Source organism: Mesoplodon bidens (genome assembly GCF_964165515.1).
Source record: "Mesoplodon bidens genome assembly, chromosome: 2".
Taxonomy (NCBI): Eukaryota; Metazoa; Chordata; class Mammalia; order Artiodactyla; family Ziphiidae; genus Mesoplodon; species Mesoplodon bidens.
The window spans coordinates 110,475,000-110,497,885 of record NC_138177.1 but is presented as its reverse complement, the minus strand read 5'-3'; the positions used below and the strand labels follow the sequence as shown (position 1 = coordinate 110,497,885).

The 22,886-nt window shown below is 40.7% G+C and overlaps 1 protein-coding gene across 1 annotated transcript in view; it reads right to left on the bottom strand.

Moving 5' to 3' along the window:
- The window catches only part of COL24A1 (collagen type XXIV alpha 1 chain), a 400,363-nt gene extending 397,398 nt beyond the window's left edge, over positions 1–2,965 (bottom strand). The window contains exon 1 of the mRNA XM_081222837.1: positions 2,565–2,965. Coding sequence (XP_081078963.1) covers positions 2,565–2,623 — 59 coding nt within the window. The 5' untranslated portion in view covers positions 2,624–2,965. The remainder of the gene's footprint in view (positions 1–2,564) is intronic.
- Between the last annotated feature and the right edge of the window lie 19,921 nt (positions 2,966–22,886).

The window sequence follows — 22,886 nt, the reverse complement described above, 5'->3', positions numbered from 1 at the left end:
TGGAAAGTTACAAAAGGATGGTGGAAAGTTAAAATCTCAGGGATTTCATGGGGCACTCTAAGGTTTAATTCAGTGGCCTGACATCATCAGCTAATCAGCTGCTTCTCCTAAGTCCCTTTCCCTATGAGGCTGATAGCATTAATTTCAAACTGAAGAATCTTAATTCTTTACAGAAACTGGATTTTTTTTTTTTTTTTTTTTTTTTTTTGCGGTATGCGGGCCTCTCACTGTTGTGGCCTCTCCCATTGAGGAGCACAGGCTCCGGACGCGCAGGCCCAGCGGCCATGGCTCACGGGCCCAGCTGCTCCGTGGCATGTGGGATCTTCCCGGACCGGGGCACGAACCCATGTACTCTGCATCAGCAGGCGGACTCTCAACCACTGCGCCACCAGGGAAGCCCAGAAACTTGATTTTTTCAAGAAACAATTTTCTCAGCTCAGTCAGTAACTACCTTTCCCTACTTTGCATGTGTGATTAGAGCTGTGAGGGGCTGCAATCTGATGTAATCTTGAATTACTGTTAATTTTCTGCAGCCCACCCCCACTGGGAACTATCATGGAACAAACTGGATATTGCAGGAAGCTGCAAGGCCCCTGGCTGGGAGGCCATCTAGGAGTGCTGGAGAGACCAGGGCCTTCACGCAGGATCCCCCTACCCACCCTGATGTCTCTCCACAAGGATTTTATTTTCCCCATTCCACATAGTCTAATTTTTCCTCAGAAGTTCCTCGATGTAATCCATTCTGTTTGGTTTCTCTGCCTCCCTCCCCCCAGTCATCTGGACCCAATTTACAAACTCCAAACTGCCCAAGAATTTATGCAGGGCCTTTTCTAGGAGCGTCTGGAAGGGAAGTGTAAACCAGACAAGACAGGGGCTAGGAGCTGAAGATCTGCTTTAATCTGAGAGGTTGGTTACAACTACCATGGGGAATGTTAGCAACGTGGGCTTCGAGTGGCCAAGGTAAAGCCCTAGGGCCGGAGCTGGCAGGGAGAGCAAGAAGGGCACATGGCTGGAGGCGGAGGCTGGACAGGACGCGGAGGACCTCACCCAGCCGCTCCCGGTGGCTCTGGATCCGCGGGTACCCAAGCCTCATTCCACCGTTCCACCCGCCCTAGACCGTCGGGAAGATGCGCCATGTCCGTCAGGATCCGTTGCGCTCCCCACCCCTCTTTCCGGGAGGGTCCATGCAAGGGACTTCACCGGAGAGAAGTGGCGAGAAACCTGCTTGGGAAACTAATGAGACCGGCGTGAGCCGCCCTGGGTCAGGCGGCTGGCAGAGTCTGGCCTCTTCGCGGACCCTGGCGGAGAAGTGTCAGGCCTCCCGGGCCCTGGGCACCTCGCCGCACGCACGCGGTTGCTGAGGTTACGAGCTTTCCCGCTCACTGAGTCACGCGCTGCGGGCGCGTGGGGATGTGCATCCTTGTCACTGGGGAAGCCGGCTGCCTGCCCTGGCTTCCAGAAGTCGGAGGAGAGAGGGCGCGAGCCCCAGCCAGGCTCGGCTGCAAGCGGCTGGGAAGCACATGTTCACACAAACACTGCCACAAGGCGGTCTTTCTCCGCACCCCGCCTCCCCTTGGCTGCGCGGTCAGTTCTGCCCCCGGCCCTCCTCCTACCTACTCTCCCGAGGGGCAGCCTAGTGGCAGAGAACGACTATAGTCGCTTTCGTCCCTCCCGCCCCCGGGGCCAGAATTAAACTTGCGTAACCCACTGACCTCTTCCAGGGGGACCAGGGCAGCCAGCCAAGGCCATGCGCCCCCCCCGACCCCCAATCTACGCTCTTTTCCGAGTGAGGCAGTGGGAGCAGGTACAGCGCCCAAAGAGAAGGTGGGGTGGCAGCCAGGGTCGGCGCGAACACTCCCCGGGAGCAGCAGCCCCGCCCCCCTCCCCGCGTCCAGCCCCTTCCGCAGTGACACTCCAGTGACCAGGGCGCAGCCTGGGCCCCAGATGGACAGCACGCTTGTTGGCCTTAAGACTACAGGAGACTGCCGCTGAGTCCCATGAGTCCAGGAGCGCCCTGATGCCCGAGGTTCTGTGGGCACCCTCTCCCCCTACCCGGCAACCCTGCCCTCACGCCTGTGCCCCACGGTCCAGGCTTCGCGCACAGAGCCCAGGGGACACCTAAGCGCCCCAGCAGTACCCAGAGTGCACGCCCCGAGGAGCACCGCGGGGAAACAGGACCTCAGCCAGGGCTCTGAGGGAGGAGAAGGGAAGGAGAGCGCGAGGGCGACGGGAGCTGGAGCCCGGGGTTGGCGTCCGAGTCCAGCTCCGGAGCTGCGGGAGCCACGGCCGCCCGCGTCGGGCCGCGAGCCAGCGGGCTTCTCCTCCCGAGCCGCAGGATCTCTTTAGCATAAACTGTCTGAGAGACCCACTGGCAGGAGGCTTCCTTTCAAACACAGTATTTTACAAATTGAGGAGACAACAGGAGGATGTCACGGCTGTTCACCGACTCCCAACTTCAAAAAAGTGCCAGGGAGCTGGTGCACAGATCTCCAACGTGCTCAGCGGATCCAGGGGGTGGGGAGAGGGGGTGCTCTAACCCCTGCCCTGGCGGGTGGGCTACTTACGTTTTTGCCGTGTGGGAGACCTGTCCACCACGCCTTGTCCTGCGGGCTCCTAAATGCATTTGTATGCATTTGTCCGTACAGCGAAGCGCTAACGGAAAACAGAAGCCAGCTCCGAACTGCTAAGGGTGCAGGTACTGTCCATGAAAAAGGGGGGGAAAAATCACATGAAAACGATGCTCCAAAACCTCAACAATAACCACAAGGGGAGGGGGGAGATGGGAAGGAGGAAAGAAATAGCACCCGGAGGGTAGGCAGCTAGGCTCCCTAGCTCGGTAACAGACAAGTCCGGGGGGAGTGCTGCCCTGGGAGGGCGGGCGAGGAGACCTCACGGGCAGGCGGCGGGGCGCCGGCAACAGCGGGAGCTCGGCTGCGAGTGCAGCCCTCGAGTTCACTTGCGGTTCAAAGACGACTCCGTGACTCCAGTGGAGTCCTCTGCTTTGGGCCTGGGAGGAGAAAGGGGTGGGGGGAGGGAAGGAGATGAAGTGGGGGAGGAAGTCCTTGGAAACAACCCGCGCTGGAACATTTGTCATACAAGTACACACACCCACTTCGGAAATCTAGTCCGTGCGAGGGGACCGGTGGCAACTGCAGGCGCTCGGCGTTGACTGACGCCGGCTGCTTCCCCTGGAAGAAGAGGAGCCAAGCAAATCCGGCCGGTGTTAAATTTCACCGCTCACTGACTTGCAATGACGTCACCAAACGTAGTGCACACCTCCCCCTCCGCCCCGCAACCTTTCCCCCACCCCGCGCCCGGCTGGGGCGCCCCTGTCCGCAAGCCCCTGGGCCCGCCGCGCCTGGGGCGCGCTCGCAGCCGCCCAGGAACAGCTCCGACCCTCTCGCTTCCCACACTGTACTCCCTCGACATTCCCGAAGCTTGTAGGTGACTAGTATCCTTCCTCCAAGTGTCCATGTACCGTTTCCTTTTTCAGCAGTCCCTAATTTGATGTTTTCTCTCTTGAGTGAGTGTCTCCCATTCCCCCTTTTCTCTATCCTCTTCACACACGCCTTCTGAAACCACATTTAGCTCAGCGGAGTCCTTCACTGTCCTCCGACTCTCTTGCTTTTTTTTGCAGCTATGCTTGTGGCCTACGTCGTATGATTAATTGACTGCAAAAAGTTCTCATTAATTCCTTTCCTCCCCTTCATTCCTTCCTTTCAGTCTGTCCCCTGTACTGCTTTCTACTGATTTTTCTCTCCTGTAATCCACTTTTCTGCCCTCTGCCTTTCTCCTGCTTACAAGCGTGGACTAATGGTCTGCAGTTATGCGATAAAAGCATAGGAACACACCTCGGCCTTACCAATTTGAATACCTTCTCCAATTTTTGTAATAAATTTCTTTTTTCTATATAAGTCTCCATTCTCTCCACAGCCTTTTCATACTGAGAAGTCTACTCTGAAGAAAAAAAAATTTAATTCTGCTTTTATCTTCTCATTAATAAGCCTGGAAATTCCAGAAGGCCAGGGACCTATTATCTTGCTCATCATTGTATTTTCAGCACCTAAAATAGTATTTGGTATGTCTGTTTAATGAATGACTGCTGTATACCAGTGAATATCATTTCTCCAAGTTTTTCTTGTCTGTACTGTGCACCATCCACAGCTAATGACCCTTCCACAGGCTGAAAGGCATGCCGCATTACATACACACTATAAAAGTTAAGGTGACCATATTAATGAATGGAAATGATTGGTGTGGCCCTTGGAATCTGGAGGATTTTTTCCTCTAAGAACACAGTTTAATCCATCTTCCTCTTCCTCAATTTTTCAACTTTCCATCTTGAAATGATTTTAGATTTACATAAAAGTTGCTTAAAAAGTAAAGAGAATTCCTGTATAGCCTTCATCTGACTTCCTCTAATGTTAATATCTTACATAACCATGGTACAATTATCAAAACCAGGAAATTAACACTTATACAATACCATTAACTCATCTATAGATCTTATTTAAATTTTGTCAGTTTTCCCAAATGTCCATTGTCTTGTCCAGGATCTCATCTAGGATCCTGCACTGTTATTTAGATAGTTAATCAATTAGCTAACAAAGATATTAAATAAATTGCCATATCTCTTTAGTCTCCTGCCCTCTGTGGAATTCCCTGTCTTCTTTCATCTTTCATCATTTTGACAGTTTTGAAGAGCACAGGTCAGTCATTTTGTAAAAGGTCCCTAAATTTGGATTTGTGTGATGTAGTCCCATGATTCAGGTTTTGTATTTTCAGCTAAAATACCACTGAAGTGATGTTGTGCCTTTCTCAGGGCATCGTATTGAGTATACATAATGTTGATGTATTTTATGACTAGTGATGCTAACTGTGATCGCTTAGTTAAGGTGTCACATGCCAAACAGCCACTGTAACTAACCCCCCCAACTTTTGTAACAAATAGCCACGGCTTTCTGGAATCCTCCTAGAAACCCAGTATCAAGGGAAGATATTCATTCTTAACCTGAAGAATTTCTACAGTATTCTATTCCTACAGTATATCTATTTTTGACTACTGGTCAACTAAAAAAAGACAAGTAATTTGGTTTGGTGGAAAGAATAGAATAAGAATTAAGCAGATCTCAAGTAACCCAATTTCTGTCTCCATTTCCCCTTCAATTACTTAAGGATTAAAAATATTTTTTTTCTGTTCACAATGTTGAGTCAATATTTGAAAGCTGTATGAAATGGAATTATCATTAAAATGTATCTCAGGTTCTTTGAATATAAGAAGAGAATATTTGCTAGTTAGAGTTACTAGAGCCCTTTTCATGCAGAAGCATCCAAAGGGTATGCATACCCACAAATACAGTACATTTGATTGTGGGAGAGGAGGCATTTGCCCAGTAAAAAATAAACAATGTAAGGTTTAAATGATATAGACTTTTTAGGATGGTAGAGTTCAGCATAGATAAAATTAGTTAATATAGCTTAACCAAAGACCATGGGATTTAGCTGGGCCTTGAAAAGTGAAGAGGATTTACATAGGTGGAGAAGAGAAAGACAGTATGCTTAGAGGGACTTCCCTGGTGGTCCAGTGGTGAAGAGTCTGCCTTCCAGTGCAGGGGACGATCCCTGGTTGGGGAACTGGGATCCACATGCTGTGGGGCAACCAAGCCCGCAGGCCACAACTACTTAGCCTGCGGGCCTCAGCTACGGAGCTCACATGCTCTGGAGCCCTCATGCCACAACTGGAGAGAGAAAACGCTGCACACCACAACTAGAGAGAAGCCCGCACGCCGCAACGAAAGATCCCACATACCACAATGAAGATCCTGCAATTAGGACCCGATGCAGCCAAAAATAAAAACAAATAAATAAATATTTTAAAAGAAGACAGTATGCTTAGAAATGTTGAGTAGAAGACTAATAGCAATTGAACAAGAGGAAGATATCTGAATTATATTCAAGGGAAAGGAGTAGATTCATCAGCTTGGGTTACAGGTTTGCGCATTAGAAGAGAGGTCGAGGGAAAACCATGGAAGTCCCTGAATGCCAGGATAAGGGTTCATTCAGTCATTCAATAAACACTTATTGTGTCACCTACTATGTGCCAGGAACTCTTCTAGGCACTCAATTACATCAGTGAACAAAATGCTTGAAAATTCTTCCCTCATGGAGATTACATTCTATTGTTTAAATTTAATCTATGGGCAATAGGAAACATAATTAAAGAATTTTAAACATAAATGATTATGTTCCAAATTCCCATTTTAAGAAGACTGATCTTAACATCAGATGCTAAGATTGGAAAGAGAGAAGGCTGGAGGAAAAGTTCGGTGTAGGTGTTGAAATATGTTTGTACTGTGAACTATGGTAGGAACAATAGAAAAGCTAAATGAGAGAATTGTTATTAAAAGGAATCAGGAAGATCTGATAACTGGTTAGATTGGGAAGGGAAGAGATATGGATGAAATTTCAAGTCTGAATGATTAAGAAATTATGCCATTGGCCAATGGCAAAAGGAAGACAACTCAGTTTGAGACATACTATGTTGAGATCTTGGTAGGACACTGTTTTGGAACTACCCAAAGATCTGTTGGAGTTAGAAGCTAGACTTCAGGAGAAGGGCCAGAGCTAGAGTTTTAGACTTCTTCCTTATCTGCCTAAAATGGTATTTGAGGCCTTGACAGTAGAGTCTGTTTTCAAAGATGTGAATATTTTAGTGGAGAATAGAGAGTCAAGGACATGGACTACAGAAAGTGGGAGGAAACAATATAGAACTAAAGGAGCAAGAACAAAAAGTATACAGCATTATTAAATAAGAGTACAGGAACTCAAAAAATAATAATATAGCAAATCCTTCATAATGCTTACTATGCATGAGTATTGCTCTAATTATTTTATATATATTAATTCATTTTATTTTCTACCAATCCTGTTAAGTAGGTACTACTTATTATCCATTTTATACAGAGGAGAAGAAAAAGTTTAGTTAAATTGCCTGAGGTCACAAAACTGGTAATGAATATGTAAACTCATGCAGACTGACTCTGGATAAATTTGATGTTCTCAATAATTCCTCTTTCTTCCATTTTTTCTTCCTCCCTCCGTCTTTTTCTCTCCCGCTCTCTGTCTGGCTCTTTCTCTCTCTCTCTCTGCCTTCCTCCCTCCCTCCCTTTTTTTCAAGATATAACCATTTCAGGACAAGGGGCAACTGAAATAGAATATAACCTTCTGCTACAGATCCTCATAAGGATATAAAATTCAGTATATGATGAAGGTGGCATTTCAAAACTCCATAAATAAAATCTGTTTTACAAATAATGCTGAAACTACTAGGGGAAAATAAATTTATCTCCACCTCATGGTGTACAACCAAAGTAAATTCCAATGCATTAATGGGTTTATAAAAGTATTTAACTCTGTGAAGATTTAGAAGTAATTATATGTAAAAATATATCTTCTTCAGAGTGGGAAAGATTACATTTATTAATTTATCTATCAAATATTTATTGGGCAGCAATAGGTTTCAAACACTGTTCTAAGAACTAGGGAGAAAAGTCATCAGACAGACATGCCTGTTCTCTGGGACTTGTAGGTTTTCAGAAAAACAGAAGGATGATTTAAAATTTTCAAGTGGTAAAATAAAAAAAAAAATACAAATGTCACCCAATATAAACAAATGAAGAAACAAATGGAAAACTGGGGAAAATATTTGTAGTGCATAGCAATTAATCTCTTTTTATAAAGCATTTTATGTTGAAAAAATTATAGACTTATAAAAAGTTACTAAACATAGAATGAAAACTTTCCAAATACCCTTCCTTCTATGTTACCCAAATGCTAACATTTTACCATGTTGACTTTATTATTTTGTCCCTTTTTGTCTCTTTTTCTCTCCCAATTGTTTGAGAGTAATTTTCAGACATTATGCCACTTCACCCCTAAGCACTTAAATATGTATTTCCTAAAAACAAGGTTATTCTCTCCCACAGCCACAGTTAAATTATCAAAATCAGGAAATTAATATTCATACAGTATTATTCTTTAATCTACATACCCATTCAAGTTTCACCAGTTTTCTCCCTACATTGTAGTAAACCTTCATTTTCCCTGCTTCAAGATCGCATGTTGCATTTAATTGCATTTAGTCGCCTTTAATCTGGAACAGTTCCTCAGTTAGGGTGACCAACTCATCTCTATTTTTCTTTTTTTACATCTTTATTGGAGTATACTTGCTTTACAATGGTGTGTTAGTTTCTGCTTTATAACAAAGTGAATCAGTTATACATATACATATGTTCCCATATCTCTTCCCTCTTGCATCTCCCTCTCTCCCACCCTCCCTATCCCACCCCTCTAGGTGGTCACAAAGCACCGAGCTGATCTCCCTGTGCTATGTGGCTGCTTCCCACTAGCTATCTATTTTACATTTGGTAGTGTATATATGTCCATGCCGCTCTCTCACTTTGTCATAGCTTACTTTTCCCCCTCCCCATATCCTCAAGTCCATTCTCTAGTAGTTCTGTGTCTTTATTCCTGTCTTACCCCTAGGTTCTTCATGACATTTTTTTTTCCTTAAATTCCATATATATGTGTTAGCATACAGTATTTGACTTTCTCTTTCTGATCTACTTCACTCTTTATGACAGACTCTAGGTCCATCCACCTCATTACAAATAGCTCAATTTCGTTTCTTTTTATGGCTGAGTAATATTCCATTGTATATATGTGCCACATCTTCTTTATCCATTCATCCAAAAAACAAACAACCCAATCCAAAAATGGACAGAAGACCTAAATAGACGTTTCTCCAAAGAAGATATACAGATTGCCAACAAACACATGAAAGAATGCTCAACATCATTACTCATTAGAGAAATGCAAATCAAAACTACAATGAGGGCCTCCCTGGTGGCGCAGTGGTTGAGAGTCCGCCTGCCGATGCAGGGGATACGGGTTCGTGCCCCGGTCTGGGAGGATCCCATATGCCGCGGAGCGGCTGGGCCCGTGAGCCATGGCCGCTGGGCCTGCGCATCCGGAGCCTGTGCTCTGCAACGGGAGAGGCCACAACAGTGAGAGGCCCGTGTACCGCAAAAAGAAAAAAAAAAAAAAAAAAAAAAACTACAATGAGATATCATCTCACACCAGTCAGAATGGCCATCATCAAAAAATCTACAAACAATAAATGCTGGAGAGGGTGTGGAGAAAAGGGAACACTCTTGCACTGCTGGTGGGAATGTGAATTGGTACAGCCACTATGGAGAACAGTATGGAGGTTCCTTAAAAAACTACAAATAGAGCTACTATGTGACCCAGCAATCCCACTACTGGGCATATACCCTGAGAAAACCATAACTCAAAAAGAGTCATGTACCAAAATGTTCATTGCAGCTCTATTTACAATAGCCAGGAGATGGAAACAACTCATCTCTATTTACCCAACTTTCCTGTTTTCATCACTGAAAGTGCCATGTCCTGGGAGTGCCACTCAGACAGAGGAAATCTGGAATGGTTGGTCACTTCATGACCTTGATACTTTCAAATAGTTTAGGTCATTTTTTAAATAGAATATCAAGACCTTTAATACATGAAAATTTATTATAATCAATAAGAAAAGAGATGAATATAGCAATGTAGAAAAATGGGCAAAAGGAATATGCAATAAAGTTGGCCCAAAACATAGTAAAATATTTAATGAACTCAATTCAAGAAGTGTAAGTTAAAATAATTAAGCTCCCATTAAAAAAAAAAAAAAGCAAATGACAAGGCTTTTTAAAGAAAGTATAACATCCAACATTGATAAAGGTAGATTGAAGCTGGTACTTTTATACCAGCTGGAGGAGGGTAAATTAGGTAAAACTAGAGGAAATTTGCCAATATGGATTAAGAAACTTTAAAAGCTATATATATATATATATATATATATATATATATATATATATATACATATATACATATATATAAAATATATATATATGTATATATATTTTTTGGGGGGGGGTGGTACGCGGGCCCCTCACTGTTGTGGCCTCTCCCATTGCGGAGCACAGGCTCCGGACGTGCAGGCTCAGCGGCCATGGCTCACGGGCCCAGCCGCTCCGTGGCATGTGGGATCTTCCCGGACCGGGGCACAAACCCGTGTCCCCTGCATCGGCAGACGGACTCCCAACCACTGCGCCAACAGGGAAGCCCTAAAATCTATATTTTTTGATCAGTGATTTTGATTCTAGAAATATATCCTGAAGAAATAATAATCAGATTCGCCAAGAGAACATATGCATAAGGATGATCATCACAGTATGATTCTATTTCTACATAAACAAATTATGGTACATTCATATAATGTAACATTATGCAACAATGAAAAAATAATGTTTTGAAAGATATTTCCTAACACGAAATTCTTAAAATATTTCAAGACAGGATGAGAAAATATATACAATACAAAATATATGGGTGTATACAGTGTATATTATTTATCCTAGAATACAGACTTAAGCGAAATATACCAAAGTATTAATAGTAGCATAAATAATTTCTGGGTGGTGAAATTAGTGATGATGGATTAAATTTTATCCTTTCTTCTTTTTTATTTTTCTATTTTTATTTTTTACAATAAGCATGTATTATTTACATAAATCAGAAAAAAACTAATAAAAGTTTCAGGATTGATGGAGATAGTTGGACTGACTGGACTCCTGAGGAGTATGCGGATGGTTTAAAATAACTAACATTGGAGAATATACTAGGGAAGAAGCTAAAAGATATAATACATGGATTAAAATGAGTTTGTGTAGCCAGAGAAAGGCAGATCCATAAGTTGAGCTGGACTCTAGGACAACCAAACAGGTAGTCAGATACAGACTTGAATAGTCATGCCAGGAGAAAACTCTGCATTTTAAATGTCATGTTGCCAAATTTATCTTCAAAAACCTCTGGTAATTTTTCCTCCATAATGTGTAAAAGCAAGCTGGAGCCCTCTACTGGAATGGTCTTCTAGGACAGGTAGAATTTACATTTGAAATTTTGTTTACATGCCTCTATCCAGAAATAAACTTAGTGTTTTTTCATATTCAGTACTTCTAAGGCTAATTTTCTACTAACTGGATATTACTTTTCTCAAAATTATGTAGTGTAAGCGGAAAGGTTATTTTACTGATGAAAGGGATAGGCTGAATGTAAGTGGACTACAGAGAATCCACAATTAGGTGAAATAGTTGCACGGCAACTGGCAAATGTTTGCTTGAGTATCTGTGGAATCTGATTTAGAAGGTAACTTAGGAGTGAAGAGGCTGAGGAAAGAACACAGTAGAGAAAAAATCAAGTTTTTGAATTTCAAACGTAAGGCAGGACATGATATACACTTTTCCTTTAGAACCATTTGAATAATAGTTAACACTTGGAAGCATTAAAGGGCCAAATAGAATGTCTTGCTGCTCTCGGGTTTCGTTATATTTTTGGTTCTTTTATAATAAGGTTTATGTTCCCCATCTGAAATCAGCGCTACAATTTTCCAGCAATTCATGTCATATCTTTACTGTATTTGACATGAACACTCATACAAAATGCTACAGACTTTAACAGAGAACCTAATTTATAGAAACCAGTGATGCAATAACGTCATCAAAAGTCAGATGAGAACTGATTGTGGATAGTTATCTGCCTGCAGCGGCTCATTAGAACTCCAACTCCTACTCATGATTCTGTATCAGCACTTTCAGTTTCAATTCCTCTCAGCTTACTAAGAACATGAGAAAATTCAATATGGAATTTTGAATCGTATCTATTTGATCTTTTTCAACAATTTCAAAGTGAATAGAGCTCCCACAATTTTTCAAAGAAGGCAAAACAAACTAATGGTAAGAGTATTTTTTGAGGTATAGAAATGGAAGAAACTTTTCCATACTTTGTAATAAGGTTCTTGCAACAATAATGGCAATATTTAGGAAAGATCATAAAAATATTTGCTATTCCATGGAAGAGGAGGAAAAGTTAATTTGCCAGTCCAGTCCCCCAAATTAATAGGGAAGTAACAAATGCCTACAGCTTCTGGCACATGATTGAAAGTCTTGGCATACTTTAGTAAGGGGATATCCATTTTTGCCAAAGTAAAAATTTAATATAACCCATATCGAAGTCTGATGAGTTCCATGAGATGAAAAAGCAAAATAAATATTTTAGCATGTGTATAGAGTTCAAGCAATCATATTCAAAATTGTTGTGATGGGGCTTCCCTGGTGGCGCAGTGGTTGAGAGTCCGCCTGCCGATGCAGGGGACTCGGGTTTGTGCCCCGGTCCGGGAGGATCCCACATGCCGCAGAGCGGCTGGGCCCGTGAGCCATGGCCGCTGAGCCTGCGCGTCCGGAGCCTGTGTTCCGCAACGGGAGAGGCCACAACAGTGAGAGGCCCGCGTACCGCAAAAAAAAAAAAAAAAAAAAAAAAATTGTTGTGATGGTGCCAAGATTATTTGGATTCTGCACAGAGGCTGACTAAGGGCCATGTGTGGTGCTTACTTTCAGGTATTCTGATTGGTGAAGAGACCTGGAGGAGCAAAGTGAAGCTGGGGTAGGACGACAAGAAAGGAACCGATATTCCCAAGCACCTCTATGTAATGGGCACAGTTCTAGGTGCTTTAACATATCTAATGTTACAACTATCTCAACCACCCAATGAGGAGATATTATTAAATTCATTTTCTAAGTAAGAAAACTGAGGCCCTGAGAGTTTATTTTCCAAGGGCATACAGTTAATAAATAGTAGAGCCGGAACCCTGGCTCAGATCCATCAAATTCTGAAGTCTGTGCTCTTTGGAATCCAATGATTCTCAAATTTTATTGTGTATATAAGTCACATGAGTTGCTTTTTACAAATTTCTGAATTTTATGTCTAGAGCCTCTAAGTTTGAGGTGGAGTTCAGGAATATGAATTTTTAACAAGTATTACAAAAAACTGTGATGCAGATAGGCTAATGATATGTCCAACCATTCTTGACTTAGTTATTGAACACAATACTTATTGATTGCCTGTAAAATCTTTTAATGAGTAAACACTCTTATTCACATGTACCTGGACAGAATACCTATGGCTTAATTAAAATTCCATGCTTAGATATTTACTGAATGAACGAATAAAGAGTGGTGTGCCTACTATGTTCCTGGCAATGTTCTAAGACCTGGGGTCATGAAGATATATGGCATAATTACTACTCTTAAGGAGCTTATAACCTGCTAGGGAAAGAATCTAGTACAAAAAACAAACTGATATATATGATAGAAAGAAAGAAAGAAAAATCAACTGGTGATATAGGAGGGCAGCTGAGGCACAAAGGAGACAGTACACAGTTCTGTTGAGAGTGAGTGGGAACAGGTAAAGCTCAGGTATTTAAGAATGAGTATTTGCCAAATAGACAGGAAAGTTCAAGCCAATCTTGGACTGCCACGTGGAAGTGGCAGTGCAGGCAACAGCATTGAGGTACAAAAGGCTCTGGCACATGATCAGGGAACTGCAGTTGGAATGGCTACAATATAGTGATGAGGCTGGAAAGATCACAGAGTATCTTTCAGGAATTTGGACTTAGCCTAATTTTCTTCTCTATCCACTAGTCTAGAAGAGCCTTTTATACTAGTGCAAATGGCCATCATTCTTTTGAAACTGAGAAAATATTTGAGAGATAAATGCTTAAACTTGGCTCATTTTAAAACAGCGGTCCCCAACCTTTTTGGCACCAGGGACCGGTTTCGTGGAACACAATTTTTCCACGGATTGTGGGGGTGGGGGGAGGGGATGGTTCAGGCGGTGATGCGAGCGACGGTGGGACGATGGGGAGCGGCAGATGAAGCTTCCTTCGCTTGCCCGCTGCTCACCTCCTGCTATGCAGCCCGGTTCCTAACAGGGGGTTGGGGACCCCTGTTTTAAAAGATGGGTCCTAGAAGTTGATTTCTTTTTGTGTTTAGAACATGATGCACCTTAGTTAGAGACACAGACTTTGTTAAGGTAATAAGGGATGCCTACTCTGGCTGCAATAACCAGGCAGGAGCCCCAGGCTAATAGTTGGAAGGGTTCTTTAACTGCGGGCTTTAAGAAGGTGACAAAAAGATTCATAAAAATGGCTCAAGAAGCACTTTGGGATGATAACTATATACGCTTGTCACATAGCTAACTAAAGCATGTTTATGTATAATAGATTATGAATGACAAAATCCTCAAGCCCTCCTCACTAGGGAAACTGATGAAAAACCCTTAGCTTGGATGGTGAGAAAATGTTTCAGTTCTGATACAATATATATTTCCTGTCTCTTATCACGCAAGCTTTGTTGATCTTCTTTGCTGTCACTATTTCCTTCTCAAGTCTGTTTATGCTAGGATCTTTCTCCTTTTGTTCTGGTCCTTTATTCTCAGTCTCATGAATTTACTCAAATGTGCATCTAAAACAGTTGGCAGAATATAATCTTCCTTTCTTGGTTTGCTGGTCCAGAAGCTAGTGAGCTCTACATAATATGTTCTTCCACGTGGATGCCCAGGTTCTTCAAGGTGCTTTGAGCCATGCGGTGCAGGAAGAGTGTTTTATTCTGACTTTTGGTGGGAAGTGTAACATACTTATTGGGACTAGGCCTAAAACTAGATAGAAACACTTAACACTCTTGACACATTTTGCATAATACTGAGTCCACCATTCTAATCCTATACGATCCCATTCCCTTTGAGCAGAATCTCAAGGTTATCCAATTTGATCGTTTCACACCTACTGTAGCCTAGCTTCCTGTTCAAAAAAAAAAAAAAAACCCTGGAAGTACCAAAAACTAAGATGAGCCCACGGTCTGTTAATGAATTATCTTTGCTATCCCAGTTACCTGTTTCTCATCCCTCCCATGTAATGGCCCATTATTCTAGCCATTTAGCACAGATTCTATGTTGTTCATTTGTGAAGTGAACTAAATGGAGGCTACCAATTAAAAGGTAGCTCACTTTTCTCTGGCAGGGAACCTTAATCAGTTCTAGGGTCATAGCCAAGAGACTAGGATAATCTGAGTCCAAACACCGGACAAAAGGGACACATATGTACAGCAGAGTGTCCCACTAAGCACTCTGATATTTTATTTTGGTCTACCCTTCAAACAAATATGTATGTGTGTGTGTGTGCATATATAAAGTTTAAAAAAATTTAAAATATGGCCATCGGGATGTTTGTTACAATGGGCAACATGCCTTATGTAGTCAAGTGTTACAGTGGCACCACCTATAGCACTGAAGTTCACAATCTGTCAATATTTCCATTTTTAAACCCTTTCTGAATGAACTCCAAAAGCTATACAGCATTAGCAGAGAGCCATTCATTTTCAAACATATATATAAAAAGTTAAATTAAAACTGGAACTTTGGAGTTTGCCTTTGAAACTTTAGGGATTTCTCTCCCGACCCCTCCCTCTTTCCATTAAAAAAAAAAATTGCTGCAAACAATGTGCTCTGATACCAGATGTGGTAGCATGCTGGAGATAGAAGGAAGAATGATTGGGGGAGAATTCTGTAAAGAGATATATATTTTCTAACCCTCTTAATGTTATCTCCACATAAATTTCTTTACAGACCTATTATTGTGGAGCCATTTTATGGGAGTGACAGATATTTCAGGAGTGAAAGGAAAATTTCTATTCAGATTTACTTTTCCTTACTCTCCTCTGGCAATTTCCTTCATTTTTCACAGGACAAAATTCTAGTCTAAAAGTTGTTGGGGGGAAAAAAAAGCAGCTTAATGTTACATCGTTTAAGAAGAGTGTGATACTGCTCTAGATGTACATAAATAAAATAATTTTCAAATAAAAGTTTTAAGGTATGTTAACAGATAATCGAGGTGCTTAGAGTCATATTAGCACACTAAATGGCATCTCCTAATGTGAAAAAATTTTATCAAGAAATATATCCTTGAAAGCGAGTACACCATGTGTATATGTAAGTTTTAAAAAAATAACAGTACCATGTAAGAAATATGACATTATTAGTACCTTTAAGCCTCCGTGTGTCCCCCTCCCCTCCATTGCCATTCCCCCTACCCCAGTCACATTTCTAATATTTTTTAAAAGTTTTAAGATTCAGGCTGAAAAAAAATTGTTGGCAAGTATACGAAGGATTACTATTTACTCAAACGCTTACGGTGGGAAGTTTTGTGAGAGATTATTTCCTTCCCCACTAGAAATAAATGCTTTGTTTTTTTAGTTTCAATCACTTCTGCAGTCTGTCCATGGCTCCTCCTCTGAGGCCCATCTAGGTCTTTGCTTGTAAACGGCTCTCTCATTTCTGATCTCTCTGTGCCAGGCCTATCTGTCTGCCACAGTTGTTTCCAGACAGACCCGAAAATAAGAGGAGCGTGTGATTAATAGCAGTACTCAATATAACTACATTTGATTCCATTGGCTCTCATCCAATAGGGAAACTGAAACCAAATGATTATATTTGACCCTCTTGTGCTCTAAAATAAGATTTCCAACATAGTCACACTTCTATCTATTCAAAGATCTCAGAGGTTTCAGATTGGCAAGAATTCCAAGATGAAATTTTCTAAATTTACCCTTTGAATTGCATTCTAAAATTATTTTTCCTGACATAAAATTCTTAGGCTTTAATATTTACTGTGATATAATACATCTCCTATTTTGTTCAAGAAAACATGAAAGCTTATACTAATCATATGAACTAATCATGTAGAGTTATTTCCCTTCTATTTTTTGTCATGTTTGCACAGATTATTAAATCAAAATTCTTTTTCCGTGCACCTGTAGAGTGTGTGTGTGTGTGTGTGTGTGTGTGTGTGTGTAGAGAGAGAGACAGGACTCAAGAACAAATTTCTCTTTCATTGCTGCTCTTTATTTAAGTCTATTTATTCAGCACTTGTTTCCACATTTTAAATTTAGGAAGTAAGCTGACTGGAAGGCATTAGTTGGATCACATATAAATCATTTCTCTTCTCAGAGAAAATTTTAGTCGTGTTTAAAACCCCTTTAAGAGTTCTAACGGCTCTTTAAATTAATGGAATAGTTTGTATCAATACTGAATAAAACTAAATGAAATGTAAACACACTTTGATGTTTAAACTGTCTCAAAATTAGGGATTTAGGATAGTATGTGCCCACTGTTATCACTGACCGTTTTCTTCTCAGAGATTAGTATTTTTTAATTTCCCCACTCTCATTACCACTATTTCCAGTGTGTAAAACAAAATATCTGTAGCCTAGGGCCAGAACAATATATTTTGGAATATATAATCAAGAGGAAAGTATTTAGAATTCCCTTAGTGCCAACCCAAAAAGTATGGAGCATAACTTTGGTTAAAGAAATACTATGTGTGGCTAGAAAATATTTAGGAAATACAAGAAATGGAAAGAATTAGAGTGTGTCTTCAAGGATAACCAGCTAATTCTAGGAGAGATGGATGTTCTTCTTAAAAATCTTTGGTTTGAATAAAATGCAAAAGAAACAGTGTTGGATGGCAGTAGATGAATTTCTCCCCCATCAGCATTTTATAAATGAAGGCATATGAAAGGCAGGATTTTTAAGCACATGGTCCAGATTGTATAAAGGACTGTTTCCATTATGTGAAAGTTGAGTAGCACTTGAATATCATGAATGAATATCTTCTTTGGGTGGAATGCTTCTTTTAAATACATTGTGATATTAAGCACATTTATGGAAATAATGGATGATGGTTTCAGTATTATATAGACATCACCTTTGTTACATGATACTTCTGAAAGCTTCTGCCAGCTCTGTTACTTTTGGCTTGTGAAATCACATAGGTTTTTTAGGAAATCCATAGGAATGCGTAAAATCCCCTGCCCGCTCTGGATGAATCAATTTTCTTTTCGTGTACCTATATTTCTATAGGTAGGTCTATAGCTTATAGCTGAAAAAGTCCATGTGTTTGCTATAGGTACAGTGGCCTTAGCCCAGTACGGAATCAAATCCTAGCTTTGCCACTTAGAAGGCATGGGATCTCAGGTACATTATTTAATCTCTCTCAGCTTCAGTTTTCCCGTTCGCAAAATAAGGGTAATACTACTATTCACGTTCATGTGGGTGCTATGAAGATTAAATGAAATAATCCATGAAAGGTGTCAAATAATCTCTGGCACATAGCACATGCTCAATAAATGTTACTGCCTCCTAACCATCCTATGAGGTCTGCAATCCAGGTACTGTTTATCCCAACTTCACAAATTATGAAACAAACTTGAAGACAAAGCTAAAGTCACAGAGCCAATGACTGGCAGAGTCATATTAGGATTGCAGGTCTTTTGATGATGATAATAATAACAACAGTAGTAACATTATTATTATTATTACTATCATTAGATAATTACTCTCATGCTTATTGGTTGACATTTTAGTCTAAGACTTAAAACATACTTAAATGGTGTCCATGATTAGGAAATTGAATTCATTCATTGTGCCACAATAAAGAACCAGGGCAGACGTTTCTGGAATTGAACATATTGAGCAGCTAAAGATTTCAATTCCAGGAATTTAATTTGTACATTAAATATAAACCCTTTTTCTTCCTCATGTTGGAAATTTGCTTCTTATCTGCAACCCTATGAAGCTTACAATGAAGGCAGCAAATAAACTGTCCTGTCACAGAGGGAAAAGCTCTCTTCCCCAGATGCTTGGTGCAAGCCCTGTTTTTACTTGGAAACAAAACAAAACAAAGTGCTGCAATTACTTAAGCTATCAGTTTAAACTGGGACCCATCTGCCTCCAAACCTCCCCAAATGGTAACAATTACTGTTTTAATGTTGGTGACTTGCCACTAATCAGACCTGTATTTATATCCCTATAAATGAATGCATATTCACATAGCTAGCTTACATGCAAAACAAACATTCCTATTAATCCTAGATTTTGTGTTTGCTTTGGACGCAGCCAGTTCAGCAGGTATTAGCAGGCAGAGCCCAAGTCTGTGCTATGAGAGACATATTTCAGTAACATAGACACTACTTAATACTGGCTTCAGAATCTAATATAGTCAGGAGAAGAAAATCTCTCATTTCCTTTGTTGGCTTCAAAATTTTTGAAAAGGTATGAAATACGTGGGAATGGGGGTACAGGGCAGAGTATGATATTCCTTTATAAGTGAATCAATATTGACCCAAGGTAAGGTTCTAGAGGGATTAGTGGAAAGAATTGTTCAGATACACACGTACACACACATACACAAGCTGTGACTAATGTGAAGCCAGGATGAGTTCACAAAAGAACAAGATCTGACAGACTAATTTCATTTTTGGAGAGGTTGGCAAAATTGGTGGATAAAAGGAGTGCATTTTGGTTCAGTATATCTGGATCTTAGTAAGGCATTTGACCAGATTTTTATGATAATCTAATGGAAAAAAAGACAACTATGTTTTCTACGATGACACAAGCCAAAGAACTCAAGGGATGTTAATTAAAAAATAGATATCTTCATAAATATCTTCTAGCACATCATAGAGCTCTGATTTTGGCTCTTCCCAAGTCAACGTTTTCAGGTTCTTAAGTGAAGACACTGAGGACATTTGAGGATGCTGAGCAAATTTGGAAATGATGTAATGTTGGGATATAAAGTTGGGGTGACCAACTTGTCCCAATTTGCCCGAGACTTTCCTAGTTTGAGCACTGAAAATCCTGAATTCTGATACACCCCTCGGTCCCAGGCAAACCAGGGTGAGAGTCAGCCTGTATTTGAGCAGTGACTAGAAGGTGTAAGAAACCACCAGGCAGCACACAGGGAGGCACTGACTCATGAGAGAGCTGAGTGTGTTTGAGGAGCTACAAGTGGCTCAGGTACGCCAGAGCAAGTGTTGATAAACAAGAACAGATAGCTAAGAATCAGGCTCTAAAGGATCTTTCTTTTTTTTAATTATAGTAAAATATATAGTAAAATGACCATCTTAACTATTTTTAAGTGTACAGTGGCTTTAAATACATTCACATTGTTGTACAACAATCACCACCATCCAAATCTCGAACTTTTTTCATCTTCCCAAGCTGAAATTCTTTACTCATTAAACATTACTTCTCCAATTTCTCCATCAACCAGGCCCTAGCAACCACTATTCTACTTTTTGTGTCTATGAATTTACCTACTCTAAGTACCTCTTGTAAGTCAAATCATACAGCATTTGTTTTTTTGTGACTGACTTATTTCACTTAGTGTAATATCTTCAAGGTTCATCAATGCTGTAGCATGTGTCAGAATTTCCTTCCTTTTTAACTAATTGTATGTATATACCACATTTTATTTATCCATTCATCACACCCATTCACTGATGGACACTTGGGTTGCTTCCACCTTTTGGCTGTTGTGAATAATGCCACTATAAAATGGTTATACAAATACATCTGTTTGAGTCCCTGCTTTCAGTTCTTTTGGGTATATTCCCAGAAGTGGGACTGCCGGATCATATGGTAATTCCACTTTTAATTTTTCGAGGAAGCACCATACAATTTTCCATAGTGGCAGCACCATTTTACATTTCCACCAGCAGTGAACAAGAGTTCCAATATCGCCACATCATTGCCAATATTCATTATTTTCTGGCTTTTCTAAACAGTAGCCATCTTAATGGATGTGAAGAGGTACCTCATTGTGGTTTGATTTTCATTTCTCTAATGATTAATGACGTTCTTCACCTTTTCATTTGCTTATTTGCCACTTTTATATCTTCTCTGGGAAAATGTCTATTCAAGTCTTTGCCCGTTTTTTAAATTGGACTGCTTGTTTGTTGAGCTGTAGTTCTTTGTATATTATAAATAGCCATCCCAATGGGTGTGTCTATAGGATTATAAATGCCATCAAGTTAGGATTATCCTCTCACAAGATGAAACCATTAGGAATTTTGAGCAGATGGTGTCATGAAATTTAAATATTAGGTGGTTCACTCTGGAGAAGTTAAGGAGAAAGACTGAAGGGGGTGAATGCTGAAGCAAAGAGACCATATGATTATAAGCTTTTATAATTATCTGTCAACAAACAGTGAAGACCTTTGGTTGTGGAGTTGGGGAGGTAGAGAAATACGTGAGATTTTAATATGGCATAGTCAAAGGGCTGCATGATTAATGGACTGTGAGTGGGAGGAAACCCAAGACAACTTCCTGGCTTCTTAGGAATACTGAGTGGATGGTAGTAACATCACTCACCAAATTCAAAAGTCCAAGGAAGAGTAAAATAAATTTGGAATAAACTGAATATGAGGTGACTGTGAGGTAGCCAGGTAGACATGACCTGGAGCTCAGCATAAAAGGCTGGGCTTGAGATATACTCATCACTATATAGGTGAACCCTGAAACCACAGGTTGTCCAAGGACAGTGTGTGATATAAGAAAAGTATATTGATTTCTGAGAAACACCAAATTTTATGGGCTTGGTAAAAGAAGAGGAGCCCACAAAGAAGAGCAAGAAAGAATATCCATGAAGGTAAAATATACAGGGATACAATTTCAGGTCAATATAAAAAGAATGTTCTATAAATTAGAGTTGTCCAAAAAATGTGGAAAACTCCTTTTTTTTGAAAGTGAGTTCCCAGCCCCTGTGGCTGTTGTCAGAAGCAGGACAACGACGTCCCTGGATGTCACCGGAGGGATTCATTCCCTCGTGAGAATTTGGTTTCCATGCTAAGAGTACACTTTTTAGTGACTAGAAAAACCTACTGCTTCATCAGAAAACAATGTGAATTAAAAAAACCCTGGGAGATCTTTACTTGTTTAATATTTAAGGTTTCCAGGACTGACTGAATTCATTAAGGAGAAATACATGAGCCTTTTTTAGTCTTCCAAGTCAAGGGCTAGGCATATCCCACTCAGAAATTGCTGCAAATATTTTGGGAATATAAGCCAAAACAATAACTGTGATTCTCTTATAAATAATGCTTGCTGAAAGACTCAGACATACTGGCCAAAACACTTTGGTTCCAGTAAGAGGAGTAAGAAAACTTGCCAGCATTTTGGAAGACAACTCCCCCTGTGTCAAAGAAAGGGGCTCAGTGTGTTACAGTTTTATTTAGTTATTAAATATGAATATGGGAACATAATGAATAAAGGAAATATGAATAAGAGTATAAACCAGAATTACCCTTGTTCTCTGTCCCAAATCATAAAGTTTACAGAATCATGAGAAAATGGAAAGCAACAGAGTAAAACCTCTCCAAAGAGACACCCAATAAATATCCCATCTTCTTTCTAGAAGGGAAGAGCAACCTTTGCCTGTAAGTCCTTTATTTGGTTTTGTAATTCATAACAAGGCCCACCTGCCTCAACAGGCTGACTGACAGCACAGCTGCATTCTGTCAGACAAGGTCTGCTCCCGGGACCCACCAGACCTGGATGAAGTTCAGATCACCCGTTACTGTAATCCCATTGTTGGTTTCTGAAGAATGGTAACTGGCTTTCCAAACACATGCAGAGTCTGGGAATCATCTCTGTAGTCTACACATAGGCAAAGCTGTTTGGGTATGAAGGCAATAAATCCTTCTTGTCTTAAAGTCTAAATTATTCATTTTTTGACACCCCCATATGTACCCCTGCCTGCGAAAGTGAGGTTTCTATTAAAACTGCACATTTTAATATTCTTTGGGGGTCAGTGAGGATTTGAACCCTGCCTCTATGATTTATTAGCTGGCTATTTTTGCCTTGGTTACTTTTGCCTCAGTCAAATGGGACTGTTATGAGAATTAAATGAGTTAAAATACATAAAGAGCTTACAATAGTGTGGGTACACAGAGCTCAACAAATGTATGCAGGATATATAAAGGTTTCTGTACCTATCAATTTAAAGAATTTCTCAAACCAACTGATGCTCTTCCTGAGCAGGCAATGGAAGAAGACCAAGGTGCTTAGAAAATTAGCCTTTGGTTAAAAGTGTAAATAGG